The 16,569-nt window shown below is 39.0% G+C and overlaps 1 protein-coding gene across 4 annotated transcripts in view; it reads right to left on the bottom strand.

Moving 5' to 3' along the window:
- Nucleotides 1–812: 812 nt before the first annotated feature.
- The window catches only part of mid1 (midline 1), a 73,085-nt gene continuing 57,328 nt past the window's right edge, over nucleotides 813–16,569 (bottom strand). For all 4 annotated transcript variants that reach the window (XM_057852358.1, XM_057852357.1, XM_057852356.1 and 1 more), the window contains exons 2-10: nucleotides 15,825–16,546; nucleotides 8,626–8,721; nucleotides 6,553–6,660; nucleotides 5,509–5,657; nucleotides 5,305–5,432; nucleotides 4,822–4,965; nucleotides 4,592–4,753; nucleotides 1,613–1,820; nucleotides 813–1,541 (exon numbers count right to left, since the gene is read on the bottom strand). In XM_057852358.1, coding sequence (XP_057708341.1) covers nucleotides 1,193–1,541; nucleotides 1,613–1,820; nucleotides 4,592–4,753; nucleotides 4,822–4,965; nucleotides 5,305–5,432; nucleotides 5,509–5,657; nucleotides 6,553–6,660; nucleotides 8,626–8,721; nucleotides 15,825–16,490 — 2,010 coding nt within the window. In that variant the 5' untranslated portion in view covers nucleotides 16,491–16,546 and the 3' untranslated portion in view covers nucleotides 813–1,192. The remainder of the gene's footprint in view (nucleotides 1,542–1,612; nucleotides 1,821–4,591; nucleotides 4,754–4,821; nucleotides 4,966–5,304; nucleotides 5,433–5,508; nucleotides 5,658–6,552; nucleotides 6,661–8,625; nucleotides 8,722–15,824; nucleotides 16,547–16,569) is intronic.

The following is a 16,569-nucleotide window of genomic DNA, read 5'->3' as shown; positions in this document are numbered from 1 at the left end:
TCAAGTTGCACATGCACACGTGCACACGATTTTGTGTTTTATTCCTGTGCCCTCTTTGGACTGCGATGTGATGAATGTTTGTTCAAGCTTTAATCAGAGATTATGTCTTAATTAGTGCAAAAAAGGCCAACAGAGCGATCACATTAATGAGCGTACCTCACCATGCACAGCAAAAATGAAAGGATTAACTATGCACTGCTGTACCTTTGATTTTTTTCTTTTTTTTTAACATGCTGGATGCCATTGATGGCGATAGAACGGCCACAACCATTTAATCTAGGAGGGGTTAGCAGCAATTGCCATCGCTGGCATCTAAAAAGTTAACACCTGTGGGTTTAAATGTTGAAAACACTCATTTGGCATTCGAGTGTAATTCTCTGTGTCTTCTCTCCATTTGCAAACACTTTACAAAGTGTTTTTTTGTGTGTGTGTGCGGTTTAAAAAGCACAACACCTAATATAAATGACAAAGGAAACAATGTTTAAACACTAATAATGATGCTGCTTGAAACTGCTTGAAACAGGTAAAAAGTAGGAAAATAATCGGCATAGTTAGTGTATATAGTTATATAATTGTTTTTGGAACAGTTCAATCTGTCACTCTTTTTCACTTCTTCTATGACTCAGATGAAGCCCGCTTCATTTCATTGGTCCATTAAAGCTTGCCAAGGGGAGTTCGATCACGTTAACTTGTTATATTGACATGTCTGTGAAAAATAAAATTAATTCATAACTTTGTTTGCCTGTACAATTGGAAAAAAAGGTCACAAGTTGGAGGCAACATGAAAAAAGTTGAAAAACGGAAAACATCTTGTAAAAGTGGTTTCAAAATGCATTTTATTGTCATTTTTTTCCTTCTCAAAGTGCTAAAAGGTTTGCAACCATTTACAGTATTAAAATAGACGTTTATTACACAGCCCTCAACAGACATACTTCCCAAAACCTTTACATTAAATGCATAGAAATTCACAAATTAAGATTAACAAATGGAAAGGGTGGGGGAATGCAGCCAATTTCAAATATTTTAGCAATTTATAGCAATCCAGCAGAATAACGTACATATGTGCAAAGTAAAATGCATTAAAAATAAATTCTGAAATTGTTAAAGTGAAACTCATTAAAAGGTTTGATGATGAATGTACACGGTTTCATTTCTTGTCGCTAAATTAAAATCCACATGAACATCCTACATGTCAGTTGCTGGAGTCTACTCCTTCCAGGTTGTCCGGGATTGGCAATCCGGTAAGGACGGTGACACATCGGTTCCACACATTAAACACGGGGCAGACGGGTTGCATGAATGCAATGTCAAACGTGTGCAAGTGTTGCGAGCCCACAGCATCGTAGAATGACAGGAAACCTGAGTCGTAGTCCAGCAGTACACCGAGTCGCCGCAGGTGGGGTGAGGGCTCCAACGAGGTCTCCTTACTGTTGTGCCGGGCCACCCACGAGTTGTTGCAGCGGGACAATACCCAAGAGGCCGAGTTCTTGCCCACCCACTCGTGCTTTGGCGCCGATTTATAGGCAATACCCACCGCGAACCTGATGACGATTTATCATTCTGTATTTATTCCAACAACATTTTTGAGTGAAAACAAATTGAGAGTATTCACCATGTACTTCCTCCTATGAGAGCCTCCCAGTAATGGCGGCCGCTGTCGATGTAAACGTTCCCCGTGACACCGTAGCTACTGTTGCTGCTGAAGCGATCCTGGCCGTGAGCCTTCTTGGACGACGTTTCGTCCCGCTCCACTGTCAGGTTGTCGTGGGAAATCCGCAATTTACGGTGAGCGGACTTGGGATCCAGTTTGAATGGTTGACCTTGGATGAAAAGAAATCAGCTTCATAAGATTTGGAAATAATTTGTGGATCATTTGTTGGAACAACTTTCATGTACAACTCAAAAACAATTGACAGCATTTTTTGTTTCATGTAATGGAATTAATCATTCACAGTTTGTTTTATATTGTAAAATGAATCTACAGCATTCCATTTCAGCGATCGGAAGTTGTTTTTATTTTATGTTGTATTCATGTTGCACTTGTTAACTATTTAGTCGTTTAGTGCATTTGTTATGTGATATCTTAGACTCCCACGAGTGTTTACAGAGAAAAGAAAATGGAACAAATACATCAAAATATGTTTTTCCTGATCATAATAAATCCCCATTTAAAATGATAACCTGCTTTTGCTAACAGAAAGTTGTTCATGCATTTTATTGTCTGGGTTGCACTCTTGAAATTATTCAAAACCATAAAAATGACTAAACGGAGATTTATTCCGACCAGGAAAAACGCCAGAAAATTAGCTTTGTCTTTTTCACTTCCCTCCAAACAAGTCCTGAAAGAAATCGCACACCAAACATGCTAAACCGCTTCAAATAGTTTATGAGTGCAACATCAACAATGTTTTTTTTTTTTCTTCAGCGCCGACTTTTCAATTTATGCATCGGCTTGAACACCGAAAATCAGAGAAATTTTACCCTGATGCACTTTTTTTCGTAAATGTTTATATTACATTCATATTGGAAAGGGGTCACAAACACCACAGAACAATATTTTGCAGCCCCCATTTGACATCCAATTGTAGTATTAGTGTTGCCCTTATGTATTTTGCAATGGGCAATGAAAAATAAATATAAATAATTCTAAATAACACGGATGGATTAATTGAAGAATCAATTTAAAAACGTATTTAAATAGTAAGAAATAAAATGAACTTTAAAAATTGCAAATTTAAGCAAGCCATGGGTAATAATAATTTTATATAAAGTAAAAATAGAAAATAAATAAAACTTTTCAAAATAAAACAATTTGTTACAAATTGAAAAAAAGAAAACAATATAGACATACATTCAAATGTGGGGGCTGTGTGTAATTTGCTCATGGAATTTATTTAGAGTTTTGTTTTGTTTTGTTTTGTTTTGTTTTAAAATATTTTGTGACCTCATAGCCTAACTTGGAGGTCAGCAACCTGCGGCTCTAGGGCCGCATGCGACTCTTTAGCGCTGCCCAAGTGGCTCCTTGGAGCTTTTACAAAAATGTTGAAAAATACAAAAAATACAAAAATTGAAAAAGATGGGGAGGGGAAATATTTTATCTTTTTTTTTTATTATTTAAAAAAAAAAAAAATGTTTTTTTTTTTTTTTTTTAATATGGTTTCTGTAGCAGGACAAACATGACACAAACATCCTTCTAATTCAATAATATTGTAACGAAGTTAAACTTGAAGCAGCATCATACAACAAAGTAGTCACGTTGTGCGTCATTCTCTATAAGGTGCACTGCTGGGGAAAACATTTAATAATGAATGCTCATTATGTATTTGTAGCCAACTTAGTCATTTTAACAAACTCTCTGGCTGTCAACGGCAGATGGAAGATCGAATGATTGCTTCCAGCATCTTCCCATAGAAATGTGTTGGACATCTATTGCCAACGATAGGTGTTTTCAATATCTCAATACAGTATTTCAATATTTCTCTCTTTTACTACTTACCACAACGCATACTCTGTGACTTGGGCTGGCCGTGAAAGAGTTAAGATAATGATAACTTATAAATAGATGTCCCCTGTAGTGACTTTTGGCCATGAAAACTATTATTTAAAAGGTAGTCCCCGGGTTACGAATGAGTTCTGTTCCTTCGCTGGCGACGTAACCCAAATTTCTCCCTAATTACATTAAAATTCCGGAATTACCCCATTATGTACCCCTAAAAAATAACTATTCAAAAAGTCCAAAAGTATTGTATTTCGTTTAATGATGGAGGATACACCGCCCTTTGGTGGCAGCGTTGGGTCTGGCTGCACCGTGGCCTTGTATGACTGAGAAGCAGAATCAGACGTCTGACATGGATAAAGGATAGCTGCGCTAGGGTTTGGGCCGCATTACATTGTAAGTTGTTTTAGCTAATATACTATACGTTTGTGTAAGCATTTGTAATTAAGTTCACAGCTACAGTTTGTGAAGTTAAATGTGAGCGATTTGTTTGAGAATTGTAAATACGTTAGCATTTGTAGCATTTAAGATAGCGTACGTTTTTTAGGCAAATTAGGCTAATTTAATCTACTAAATTTACATATTGATCAGACTAGATAGACATTTGAACACCAATTGCTCTGTGTCAAGTGTTTTATTATTGAAATGCGTGTCGTTTTGAACATAAGTGTACATATGTGCGTTACAGCTTTACAAATTGTCGAAAGTGAAGGAAGTAAATAGCTACAAAAAGCACAATTGCCTTGTTTTCTTTCTGTAAAGGTGAACAACTTCACATGTAGGGAGGACAGAACAAGTCATAATAATAAAGTAAAGTAAAAAATAAGATACTGTGAGGTACAATAAGGTACTGTTTATGTGACTAAAAGAAAACAAAAAACAACTAGAGACAAAATGGCGGACGGGACGCCGGCGTCGTGAAGTTGAAATCGCGTCAGTTGAGTACATCGTAACCCGGGGACTACCTGTAATTCCTTACATTAAACAATCAATTCGAGCAGCTCTCATTTCTGGCTAGTTTAGTTTTTTGTGATTGAAAATTGAATGAACGATACACCGATTGGGAATCGTTCATGGAGAAAATATGTGACTTACTGTTGGTCTTCAGCTTTCCCGGTTCGCTACTCCGGCTCCCGGCCTGGTTGATGGCTTTGACGATGAAGACGTACTTGGTGCCGCACTGAAGCCCGTGGACTGTGTAGTGATTTTGCTTGATGTTTGGAACGATCATCCAGCTATCAGCAGAATTGCACAAACCTGCAGAGCATCACAAAAATCCGGGTAAAATTCTTACTTAATAAAAGTACAGGGGAAAAATTACTTACTGACGACATTGGAGTGGCTGGTGAAGATGGCATACTGGAGTTCGTAGGACACGACAGTGAACTCATCGTCTGACGTCCAGTGAACCGTGATGGTGTCGTACGAAGCCGTGCATAATTCCTCGCGGATTACCGGTGGATTTGGAGCTGTAGTGAAGGAGAAAAAAAAACAACAAATGTTGTTCGGAGATTATCATCAAAGCCTTCGTTCCGCGCAGGAGTAAAAATAGCAAACAAAAAGCAATTTGTTGCAGAGATTAGCAGGCGCTTATTAGCATTAGGTCTTTGTGATTTGTTGAATGCCTGACAAGTGTAATTCAGATGCACTCACAATCTCGCTAGCTAAATTCATGCAGACATAAACTTGTTTTGTTTTGGGCATGTGACCTTTTTTTATCTTCTTTGGCACTTGGCAAAGTGAAAAGTTTATAGAAAACTCATCTCACATGAACATGTTTCATTGGTATTGACAGTGAAGATGCTCACCTGTGAGATAATCCAAGCTCTCTAACATTTTCTTCTCCCTTGTGAAGTCTAGAGCAAATGTATCAAAGGTGTCGTTCAGGTTTATTTCCGGTAGCAAAATCTGTGAGGATGCTGTTGCCATGGAGACTCTGCAGCAGGTCAAACAATGCACCATGAGGCGCTGACATTTTCATCAATTCTATCACGCTCCGAGCGGCCACTCGCCTCTCGCAGACATTTTTGGCCGACTGAAGGAATCGCGAGGGGTCTGTCTCTTTCAGGGTGTGGTCAGCCTGTGCAATGAGCGAAGTCGACCTCTCCACGCACTGCTTACAGCTGCTGATTTGCTGGGCCAGCTTCCTCAGGCGCACAGTCTGGACATAACCGAGGGAATGAATCAATAGGTGAAAAAGTCGGTGAAAAATGTGCCACGTTTTCACTCAGCACTAATAAAAAAAAAAAAAAAAAAAAAAACAGTTTGTAGACACCTAAGGTATTTCTCGGAGCAGTTTTAAAAGCCAACAATAATTTACAACACGTCTAAATAATGGCACAGGTAAATTTGGTGGAACATCTAATGTCAAATATGAATTTTTGGACAATTAGGAATTCAATGAAATTGTTAGGGACAGCAAATATTTAAATGTTTTGTCCAAAACGTAACTAAAAGTTTCTTTTCAGTCAAATAGACCAGACGTCTGGTGTTAAAAAAAAGATAAGCAAAACTGCAAACTGACTGGACCCTTCACTCATTTTTTCCTAAACCTAATCTTATGCTAAACTTTGTGCGTGAAAGAAGTCGTATAGGCCTTGACTGACATAAATGTCAAAAAATGAAATGTGTGTGTTTCAGATTTCAAACATTTACGATAACAACAAAAACAACTGAAACTCAGTTAAAATCTTATGATCAAGAATAAAAAAAACTAACAGACTGACGAGTGGATAAAATGGACTCGCAGCCTTTGAGCTTCCATCCAAATAAGATTTTGTCCAACCTTGGATGTGCCACTGTATGATTTGGCCTTTTGTGGCCATTGGTTTTTGAAATTCCACATCTGTCACTCAAGATGTTGGCGTCTTTGCAATTGGAAAGAAAGGATGGTGGCACATTAGCCGACAGTCTGGAAGTTTCAAGGTTTTAACGCGATAGGCAGCATGTGCTATTGCAGTATTGAAATGGGAACAATGTGCTCAACTATTGAGTTCCAGCAACTCAGCAGTGAGGGTTATCAAGGTTATCGAGATATAAAAGGTGACCAAGAGTACCTTTCCTTCTTTTATCTTGGTACCGATGATTTGCCTTCTCTGTTGTATGATATTGATCAGGAGGTCACACTCCTCCAGCAGCTTGTTTTCTTGCCTGGATGCATTTATCTGGACACAGGAGACAAGTCTAGATAATCACCAGTCAATAATGGAGTGTCGTCAAGTAAAGTGTACTCGAAGCCTGTACAAATCCCACACAAGAGAGTTGACTCGCATAGACTGCAAATGATGCAATTTGATTTCACTTGGAAGACAAACAAAGCTTAGGTAAACTCAAGGGAGATTAACATAAACAAAATTGCCTGCTGACTCGCTTGAATTTGGCCAGCTTGTAATTAAATATAGAAATACGGATTGATTGTTGATGAATCTTTTGGGTCCTGGGGGAAAAATGGAGTGCACTGCTTTACAACTAGCAAATCCCTACAGTTGGGAACAAATCATTTTTGAACATTTCACATAATGGCATGCTCTCATGACATTTAAAAGGTAACGAATTGGGTCATTTACTAACTGACCAAACAATGATCTGACTGAAGGATAGATAGTATGACTAACTCACCAACCAGCCAAACCAAGGTGACTGATCAAAGGGACAACAAACCACCTTACTAATTGATTGACTGACTGTTGAAATAACTTCCTGACTGAGTAATTGACTAACTCACCAACGGACTAAATAATTTACAAACGGACTAACTAGTGTGGTAAGCTCGCAGCATCAAAAAGAAAAAGAAAAAAAATGTGTGCGCAACATAACCTTATATGTTGTTGAATTTTTTTTTTTTTTTTTTTTGATGCCGTGAGCTACCCACATTAGTTTTGCGATCGACCTAATGGGCACCCCTGATATAGCTGGATGACTAGTTCATCAACTTACAGCCCCGTTCACATATACTCGAACACCATTAAAATAGCCCTGGTGTGTGAAAGCAATTTTCCGAGTCGACTGACACGGAGATTACGCAGACATTTAATGGGTCGCGTCTTAGTATTATGCCCGGGACTTTCCCGGGACGAGGCGTGTGTGACAGCACGCGTTTGGTTCCCGGGTCACAGCAGGAGAGCTGATGACGTAAATATCATGGGAGGCAGATCATCATTCCCTATTTCTTTGAACAAACATCACAATTATCAACATGGCAAACTGGAAATGGAGAATTTAACTGAAAACATGAACGTAACTAAATTAAATTGCTACTGGATTTGGAAATGTGTGGTTTATTTTGTTGCCAAGTTAGGGTACGAAACTACGGAAACAAGGTTGTACCTCAAAGCAAAAAAAAACAACTAAAAAACGGAGGGATGCGTTCAAGGGTTAATCAAATACAAACAAAAATACACGCGATCACGGAAAAGCGGGAATAACACAATGAGTCAGTGACAGTAGGTCGACGGGGATCAATAATACTAACCTAAGCGGTAGGCAGAGATGCGATAAGACAACAAAACAAATACATTCAAATACCAGCACAACGTAAGGGATTTCAAAACAAGGGTGGCAGACGAACAAGCTAGGAAATGCACGAAATTCGAGTGTACAAGGTGTCGAATGGCGCCTAGCAAGTTAATATCTTGGTACCCTTCTCTTGAATCGCCTGGGCTTAAATACAGTCAAGATGAGCTTGAATTGGCTGGAGGTATGACGTCGGGAACACTCCCACAACTGGCTCTGTAAAAAACACGATCGGACCAACAGAATGTGAAAGCTGATGCCTACCAAAAATAACATAATATCCGGGTAATAAAATCGCGTCAGCAGCACTCCCCGGACACAGAGCGCCGAGTTGGCAACACAGGACAAGACTGTGAAAGTGTCCGACCCGCGTTATTCTCGGAATATCTCTCCATGTGTGTAAAAGCAATGACGCGAGTAAATCCTGCGTCACCTTACACGGGGATTTACCAGGATATGTGTGTGAAAGGGGCTAGAGTGACTGATAACTAACTGCGCCTCACACAGAACCTCTAGCCTCGAACTTGAACCTTTGCCGGAGGTAGTAGTAGATTCCCAAGCTAACGAGCGTTTGATGATGATATAAAGTCACCCTCAGACACGCTAAATCGCCTCACCTCCACGTGTTGGCACGTCTGGATGAGTTTGCCCATCAGACTTTCCAATTCGCTGGTCCTCTTGATGAGATTGCTGAGGTTGGTGTCCAAGGCATGCTGGGGAAAAAAGCCACAGAAACAAAAAGCATTAGAGAGAATATTTAATTACAGAGCGACCCCACGCTATGCAGTGAATGCAATAAATGCTGGAGAGAGTTAAGCGCGAGTGAGAGATTAGGAATGACCGAAATTGGCCGGCGATGGGAACGACAGCCTCACGGCGTGCCAGAGAAGCCGCCGCAGTGCCGCCCGCCGAGGCCACAAAGCATCTGTCCAACTAAACCTCGGCCCTGTTAATCACCGCCTCCGATCAAAGGCTTATGTCTCCAACTTCATCTCTGGCTGTAATTGACTGCCATAATGACTCTCCCATTATGAAACATTATCGCCCCTGAATTAAAGATTTATGATGTGTCATTACATAAAATGAAATGGAGCGATATATTGTACAGTAAGATTCAAATGGTAATAAGGTGCGACTCTGAGTGATAAGTGTTTAAATGGACACCTGAGGATTAAGATGAAAGTAGATTGGCTTTGGTTTTTTAATAGGGCTGCCACAACAATTAATCACCGTTTATATTTGCGATGAGTTGACTAATCGTTCCTTTTATCAATCACATGTTGTTCACTGTTATATTTCTCTGGTCTTGCTTTTTTACCTGAAATGTGCATTGGGACCAGGAATGATGCGCTGAGAAAACTTGAGAGTATGCGTTTTATTTAAATATGTAAACGTATCATTGTTTTCTAGAGACAACTTTTCTGAGCGATATATGAGCGGCGCCAGTGCTTAATTTATAAATCATAAGGTGCCGGAACGCAAAGTACATATGACAGCGCAGTGATGACGAGACGGACACACGTCCCGGAATATAAGCAGAAATGGTGCTGAAACAACATGAAAATGCCCACTTGCCATGCTGTGGGACTTATAAGCCTCGATAATAATGATAATACATTGTATTTCTAGAACGCTTTTCAAGCCACACAAAGACACTTCACAAGAGAGATGAAATCATAGTACCAGAAAAACAATCATAAAAAAATTAAAAGCATAATATCCATGGTATGAATGTTATGACCACAATTTAGAAGTATTTAGGCTATACTCTGCACAGCACGGGCAATTGTCCACATAACCACAGGTGGGACTTACAGTCAGCAATTAGTTTCTCAACAGGTCTAATTTGTAAAATAAAAAAAGATTGGCACGGTGGCCTATTTAGCTTACCATATTTAGTTGTCCAAAACATTCCTTGTTGTCATTGTTACTTTTCTGACTCATTTGTCTGTCTTTTAGGCATGTTGAAATGCCGTTTGATCCTAATGTTTTTTCCAATTTATGTCAGGAGCTGATTTGTTGTTGCAGCTTTGAACGTATCAAATAAACCTGACTCTTTCAAATGACGTAACATTTTTATAAACAACAATCATCGTAATAACCATATCAAATGTAACAAGTTGTTTAATGTGCAAGATTTTAGCTTTAGTAATTTTTTAGTGCCGGACACAAGAAAATGCAAGGATAGGAAGAACATAACTTCCATAACACAGCAGCAACATGGCAACAGAAACACCTGGCTAGAGCTTGGTTCCACATATGCATTCATGAACATGTTGTCATCCCCTGTCGTGATGATGGCAGATAGATGCGGTATTTCGAAATTGTCTTTCTTAAGGGATTTTGATGAGTAATGTTACTCCAGCTCCACTGTTGTTGTGGATGGAGAAATTCTAAAATGGAAGTTGCGAACAGACATGCGGAAGTACCTCGGAAACTTGTCTATAGCAAAAGCATTATGTTTATCCATCGAGTATCTCACGATATGGCGATACAAATTAATCTATGTTATTCCACTTCACTGGCTTCCAGTCAAACAAAGAATCAATTACAAGATCATCATCATTACCTTCAAAGCACTCCATGGCTTGGACTTTCCCCACCTTTGTAATCTACTCTGTTTAAGCAATCCACCCCGTCCACTTCGCTCTTCCACTAACCTTCACTTTTCCGTGTCCGTCTCTCCACCTTTGGTTCCAGAGCTTTTAGTCACTGTGCCCCCCAGCTCTGGAACTCCCAGCCCCCTGACCTTCGCAGTATATCTACCCTTTCACTCTTCCAATCCAGACTCAAAACACACCTGTTCACTCTTTCTTACCCATCATGATCCCCAGCTCTGTTATATCTTTACATCTCTTTATTGTGGTTTTAATCTTTTTATGATTGTTTTGTTGGTATTGTGATTCCATTTGTCTTGTGAAAAGCGCTCTAGAAATAAAATGTATTATTATTATTATAATATTTTTTATTATTATTCTACGATACAAAAAACAAGCCATTTCTAAATGGAAAAATATACAATGTTTATTATTTGCACTTTTCGCGACTTTTCTCTTATAACCCTATGTCATGAGAATATTGCAATGCTACATTCTTGGAAACACATAAGTGCCTTTCTTTACATCGAGACTTCTGTAGTACAAAATTTCAGTAGCAACCTGTTGGTTTCTTTATTAAACAGAAACAACGATGAAATGATATATTGAATTTTGGCTGGAGAAAATCGACAAACCTTTCGGAATACAAAGTATCGTGATATATGACCATATCGATATATTATCACATCTCTAATGGATATCAGACAATATTTCCAGTTTTTAAAAAAAGTTATACATAAATAAAAAAAATAATAATAACAAGCGCATATTTAATGTTTTTCTTTGATAAGTAAGCTATATTTCAAAAAAAAAAAAAAAAAAAATGAAAATTAGTTGGGGGTCTACTATCATACTATCAAAAGGCGAAAAAAAGGGGGGTACGATGAATTTGGACAATTCTTTGGCCCTACAACATCTCTAAAGGATTCATTGACTATCCTATCCAGAAATTTGATAACTGATTTGTTTTTTGATTAGTCAATCAATCGTAGCAGCTCTAGTATTGAACTTTCCAGAAAAAAATTTGGAAAAAGCACAAATAAGATTATTTGTTGGGTCAGTTTCATACAATTTTAAAAATAACAGCAGAGACAACTATATATAAGAGAAAACACTTAGGTGACTTGAAGTTCCGCTCTGAGACCCCCAATTTGGCCAAATTTCAAAATTGTCCTATATTCATGTTTGATACATCATTGGAAATCTTAAAATCTCAATTTTCTGGGGAAAGAAAAAAATTTGAACAGGATGGCATTTAAAAAAAAAAAAAAAAATTAAACAGCCAAACCCTAACAGGAGGTGAGAGCACGCGAGGGCATAATTAAAGACGCCAAGATTTTAACAAGATATTATCGCATACTTTCATTGTGACTTAATTTGTTTAAAAGTTAGAAAAAGAGCAGGTGAATAATGTTTTAAAGTCGTTTTTTATGATGAAATATTTGACAATGATTAATGATTCTAAGCTAAAAATGACAGACATTTTGAATAAGAAATAATTACCTTCTTTTAATCGCTGGGTTGAAACAAAAGCGGTTGCGCGACGTCTGTAAACGGGGGTTTCCAGGGTAAAACGGACAAATTAAAAATAGTTTAGGGGCTTAATGCGCCAGCAATATGCTATGGCAGCATATATACATATTGTTCTATATACACAAAAGTTCTTTTGGCTTAAAATACAGCAGTTTATTTTAAAGAGGGGTGCAAGAGCAGAAACTGCTTTTTCAGCATTGCCTGTGTTTTCCGCCATATATAATTTTTTTTTTGTAGTTTGACAATGTTTTTCTGCATCTGCTCGTCTTCAAACATTTATGATAACGGTAAAGACAACTGTTCTGACACTTTCACAAATTCCTTTATATCTCAGAAATAACATCTATTTTTATGTTGCTGGCTGCTATTGTTTGAATGGGAAGGGGGGAGCTGACACATCCTGGTATTTGAGATAACAGCTACTTTTGGGTTATAGAACAATTTAACAAGTCTCCCTCTAGAGCAGACATGTCTAAAGTCCGGCCCGGGGGTCAAATGCAGCCCATAGTCAAATTTCATCCGGCCCCCAGCCTCTGTCATAAAATCAATAACATCTGGCCCGCACACAGACTTAATAAATTGGTCAGCAGTACTGCTACCAGCATATGAAGTAGCTTACACACTAAATGCTGCTCCTCATTTACCCACTTAAAGGCAGCAGCACTATAAGCAACATTACCCTGTTTGACCCTTTACTTCCAATTTTCTAAAATGGCGACAATCAAGAAAAAAAGGAAATTTGACCGCGACGGCCGACGATTCAAGGATATGTGGAAATTGGACTACTTCTTCACTAAAATACGCAACAACTGTGTCCGTCTCATTTGCAGAGACAGACACTGTTTTAAAAAAGTTCAATGTGAGGCGATATTACCAAACAAGACACGCTGACGTGCACGTCAAGATTACAAGGAAGATACGCAGCGAGAAATTGAAGCAACTTCAAGCCAGTTTAATTTCACAGTAGCAGTATTTCGCAAGAGCCCGAGAGTCGAAACAGAACGCCACAAAGTCTAGTTGCGAGAAAGCAAATGTGACACACAGAATGGCTTGCTAACATTTGCTTGAATATTTTGTTCTACGTAAAGGACGTCAGCCAAGGTCGGCCCCCCACATTTTTACCACATCAAATCTGGCCTTTGCAAAAAGTTTGGACACCCCTGATCTAGAGGCTTTATTGATAAAGACAGTTTAAGAGACATTTTTTTTTGTAAATGTGTTTTTAAAAAAAATTTTTTTTTAATAAAAAAAAAAAGCACATGAACACATGAGCTGCCATTGATGGTGGTAGACGTCGAATCCATTATGACTGGGAGAGCTGCCATCTGATCAGTAAATACAGATTAGACATCCATCGCCTTCAATGCCAACTAAAATTGTGACTATATATTAAATATTCCGTTATCTTCTTGGCGTACCCTGACCTCAATGAGTACAATGCTCCGTGTCGATCATAAATGAACATTACTTTTGCATTTGCTTCTCTCATCTGGTGCATAATGTTGTTTAAAAGCCTGCTTTCAAATGGTGTCGAGAAACCTGCATAAAAAGCCAACCTGAAATACACATTATGCCAAGTGCAGGTGAGTGTGAGCTAAAATAGGCTTTATATTCAGTACAGATGATTTATTCATGCGTTTGAGGGGAAGAAGGCTAAAAGCAATTCAAAACATTGAGCTGCAGCAGCCCAAAAAAAAAATAAAAAAGTGAATATGGCAAAACAACCATATCCATCAAAGTGATCCTGATTGTTTCCAACATCAGAGCCGAAATGTCAGGTGGAAGATCTTACAATTCAAATAAACAGAGAAAAAGGCAGCCAATTGAAAACATGGCAGAAGCATTTCCTCGCGAGTCCTCAATACGTCCTGTCCCACTAATGCAATTCCTTTGTTTAGTTTGAACAGCCGCCTGACATGGACATCTCTTTTTCCGAAAATCATTTTGACCTGATGAGGGGGAAGAAACTTTCTCCCTTTTTTCCCCCGAGCCAGCTCTTTGTGGTCCACACCTTCACTTGCGGCGGGCGCTCTTCCTTCCTTCCTATTCGGCCTGACGTGTCGCCGTCCTGCCCTGGAATTTTATCTCGAGTGAACATGTGCACGTCTCTCCACCTTTAATTCCGGCATTTTGGCTCTTGTAAAGGCAGAATAGTTTTAACGGCTCTTGTAGTGGAGATTTCATTTGATTGAGGTGTACATAATGAAGTGTCTGATGAGTTTATGAAGCATTATTGACATCACTGAGACTACAGCGAAGTGTCATGCCACAACACACTGCAAAGATGGCTGACATCCTGAGAGTAAACACTGCCTTGAGTCATATTTTTGTGAAATGTGTGAACATTTCCATGAAAACAACACAGTTAGCCATTAAAGCACTACGTTTGGAATGAAAACTAATATTTTAGAATTCAGACATAATATTTTGAATGTTAACATATTTTGCCATGAAAGCACAATACTTTTGCGAACAAAGCACAAAATATTACCATCAAAATCAATGAGTTGGGCATTAAAACTGTATTTTATGCGTGTGCAATGTTTATCCAAGAAAATCCATATTTGCCACCAAAGCACAACTGTATTTGCTATGAAAACACTAGATTTTTTTTTTTTTTTTTTATGAAAACAAAACCATGAAAAAAACAACATACCACCTAAATACAGTAGCTTTTACACGGAAGACTCTGTATTTAGTTATAAAAATATATTGTGACATGAGAACAATAGTTTTCAATTGAAGTACATTGCCATTGTAATTGTATATTTTGTCATGTAAACTCAATATCGTAAATGAAAACCAAATTTTATATTTTAACAAATATATATTTTGCGTATCAACACTATGTTCCCATAGAAACAACAGTTGAATACTGTGTTTGCCATGAAAACACTATTTGGCCAATAAAAATCTATATTAGTCATGACATTAGTATACTTTGCCATGATGATGCAGTTTGCTTTACCAAAATATTTTACCATAACATCTCAAACAGCAGTTGATATAATATATTTAATTCCCTTTCAAACCTTACCTCACTCTCATTGTCATGAGAACATGATAATTGTGTATTTTTCCTCTAAAAAAACCCTCAGTGTCTTTAAAAACTGTATTTTGCATCAAAAATACACATTATTCTTTCCAAGACAACATATTTCTTTGCTATTTGAATATAAGATTTGCTTTACATAAAACACGATACCGTTTTCACAATAAACTGTGAAGTTTCTCATGAAACATGTTTTGCCATGATACACTACAGCAGGCTGCCATTAAAGTCCTCTTTTTTTGGCTGCCCAACACCAAATATGTTGCCCTGGCAATTGTAAAATTTTCCACAAAAAAACACATCTCGCATTGTAAAAAAACATATTGTTTACATGCATGTAAAGTTCGAACATTACAAACAATATAACGCTCACAAAAGCCCTGTGTAATGTTACCACATATATGAATAAAAGACTGTGTGAAATTAGCAAACTAAAAAAAAACATTTTTTAGCATAAATTGCATGATCTCAGTTTGTTATGACACTTATTTTTGCAGATTTTTGAATACCACTTCAAAGGCATGTTCTGCTAGAAGAGGTGTAAACTAAATGAATGTAGCTTTAAGAAAAAGAAGCGGGAAAAGCTCTCATATATTTTTTGGATCCACTTTTTTCGTACTAAAAGTTGTCTTACCTTGAGTTTGTCGTACCGGTCAGCCAGCCCGGCGACTTGGTGGTCCCTGTGCCGTCCAACCAGTTTGCACAAGGCGCAGATCAGCTGCTCATCCGTCAAGCAGTACATGTTGACCTTCTCATCCTCATGCTCGGCGCACATGACCCCTCGCATGCGGGTGTCCAGCAAGGGCTCTACAAGACGGTGGCCCGTGAAGGGTTTCTTGTTGGGGTGCGTGGCCTTGAGGCAATCCTCGCAGTAGGACACCTCGCAGGTGACGCAGGTCTTGATGGCGTCCTGGGGCGGTTCACACTCGCAGAACTGACACGACACCCGCTCTCCGGGCTGTGTCATGGCGCCACCGTCTTGGGCGGCAGGCTCCCGTCGAGGTTGGCTGGGCGAGTTGGGTCCACTGAGGGATGCTTTCTGGTAGCGGTCAATGATGTTCTGCAGGGTGACGTTGCGCTTGAGTCCTTCTAGGCCTCTCTGGTTGAGATTGATGACATAGCGGCAGGTGGGGCACTGAAAGGCGCGGATGGACTGGACGGGCTCACTGGGGGTGCAGTGCGACACCAGGATGCGGTGGGCGCAGTTGGAACAAAGGCTGTGAGCGCAAGGCAAGAGAAGCGGGTCCTCAAAAAGCTCCAGACAAATTGGGCATGTCAGCTCCGACTCCAGTGTTTCCATCTTCAGGCCAAACTGAGCGGAGAGGGCAGCGAAATCCAGGGAAGCCGCTCAGCTATCTGCACACAGCGTGGGAAAGCAC

Source organism: Corythoichthys intestinalis, chromosome 12 (assembly GCF_030265065.1).
Source record: "Corythoichthys intestinalis isolate RoL2023-P3 chromosome 12, ASM3026506v1, whole genome shotgun sequence".
Taxonomy (NCBI): domain Eukaryota; kingdom Metazoa; phylum Chordata; class Actinopteri; order Syngnathiformes; family Syngnathidae; genus Corythoichthys; species Corythoichthys intestinalis.
This window is presented reverse-complemented; position numbering and strand designations above follow the sequence as displayed.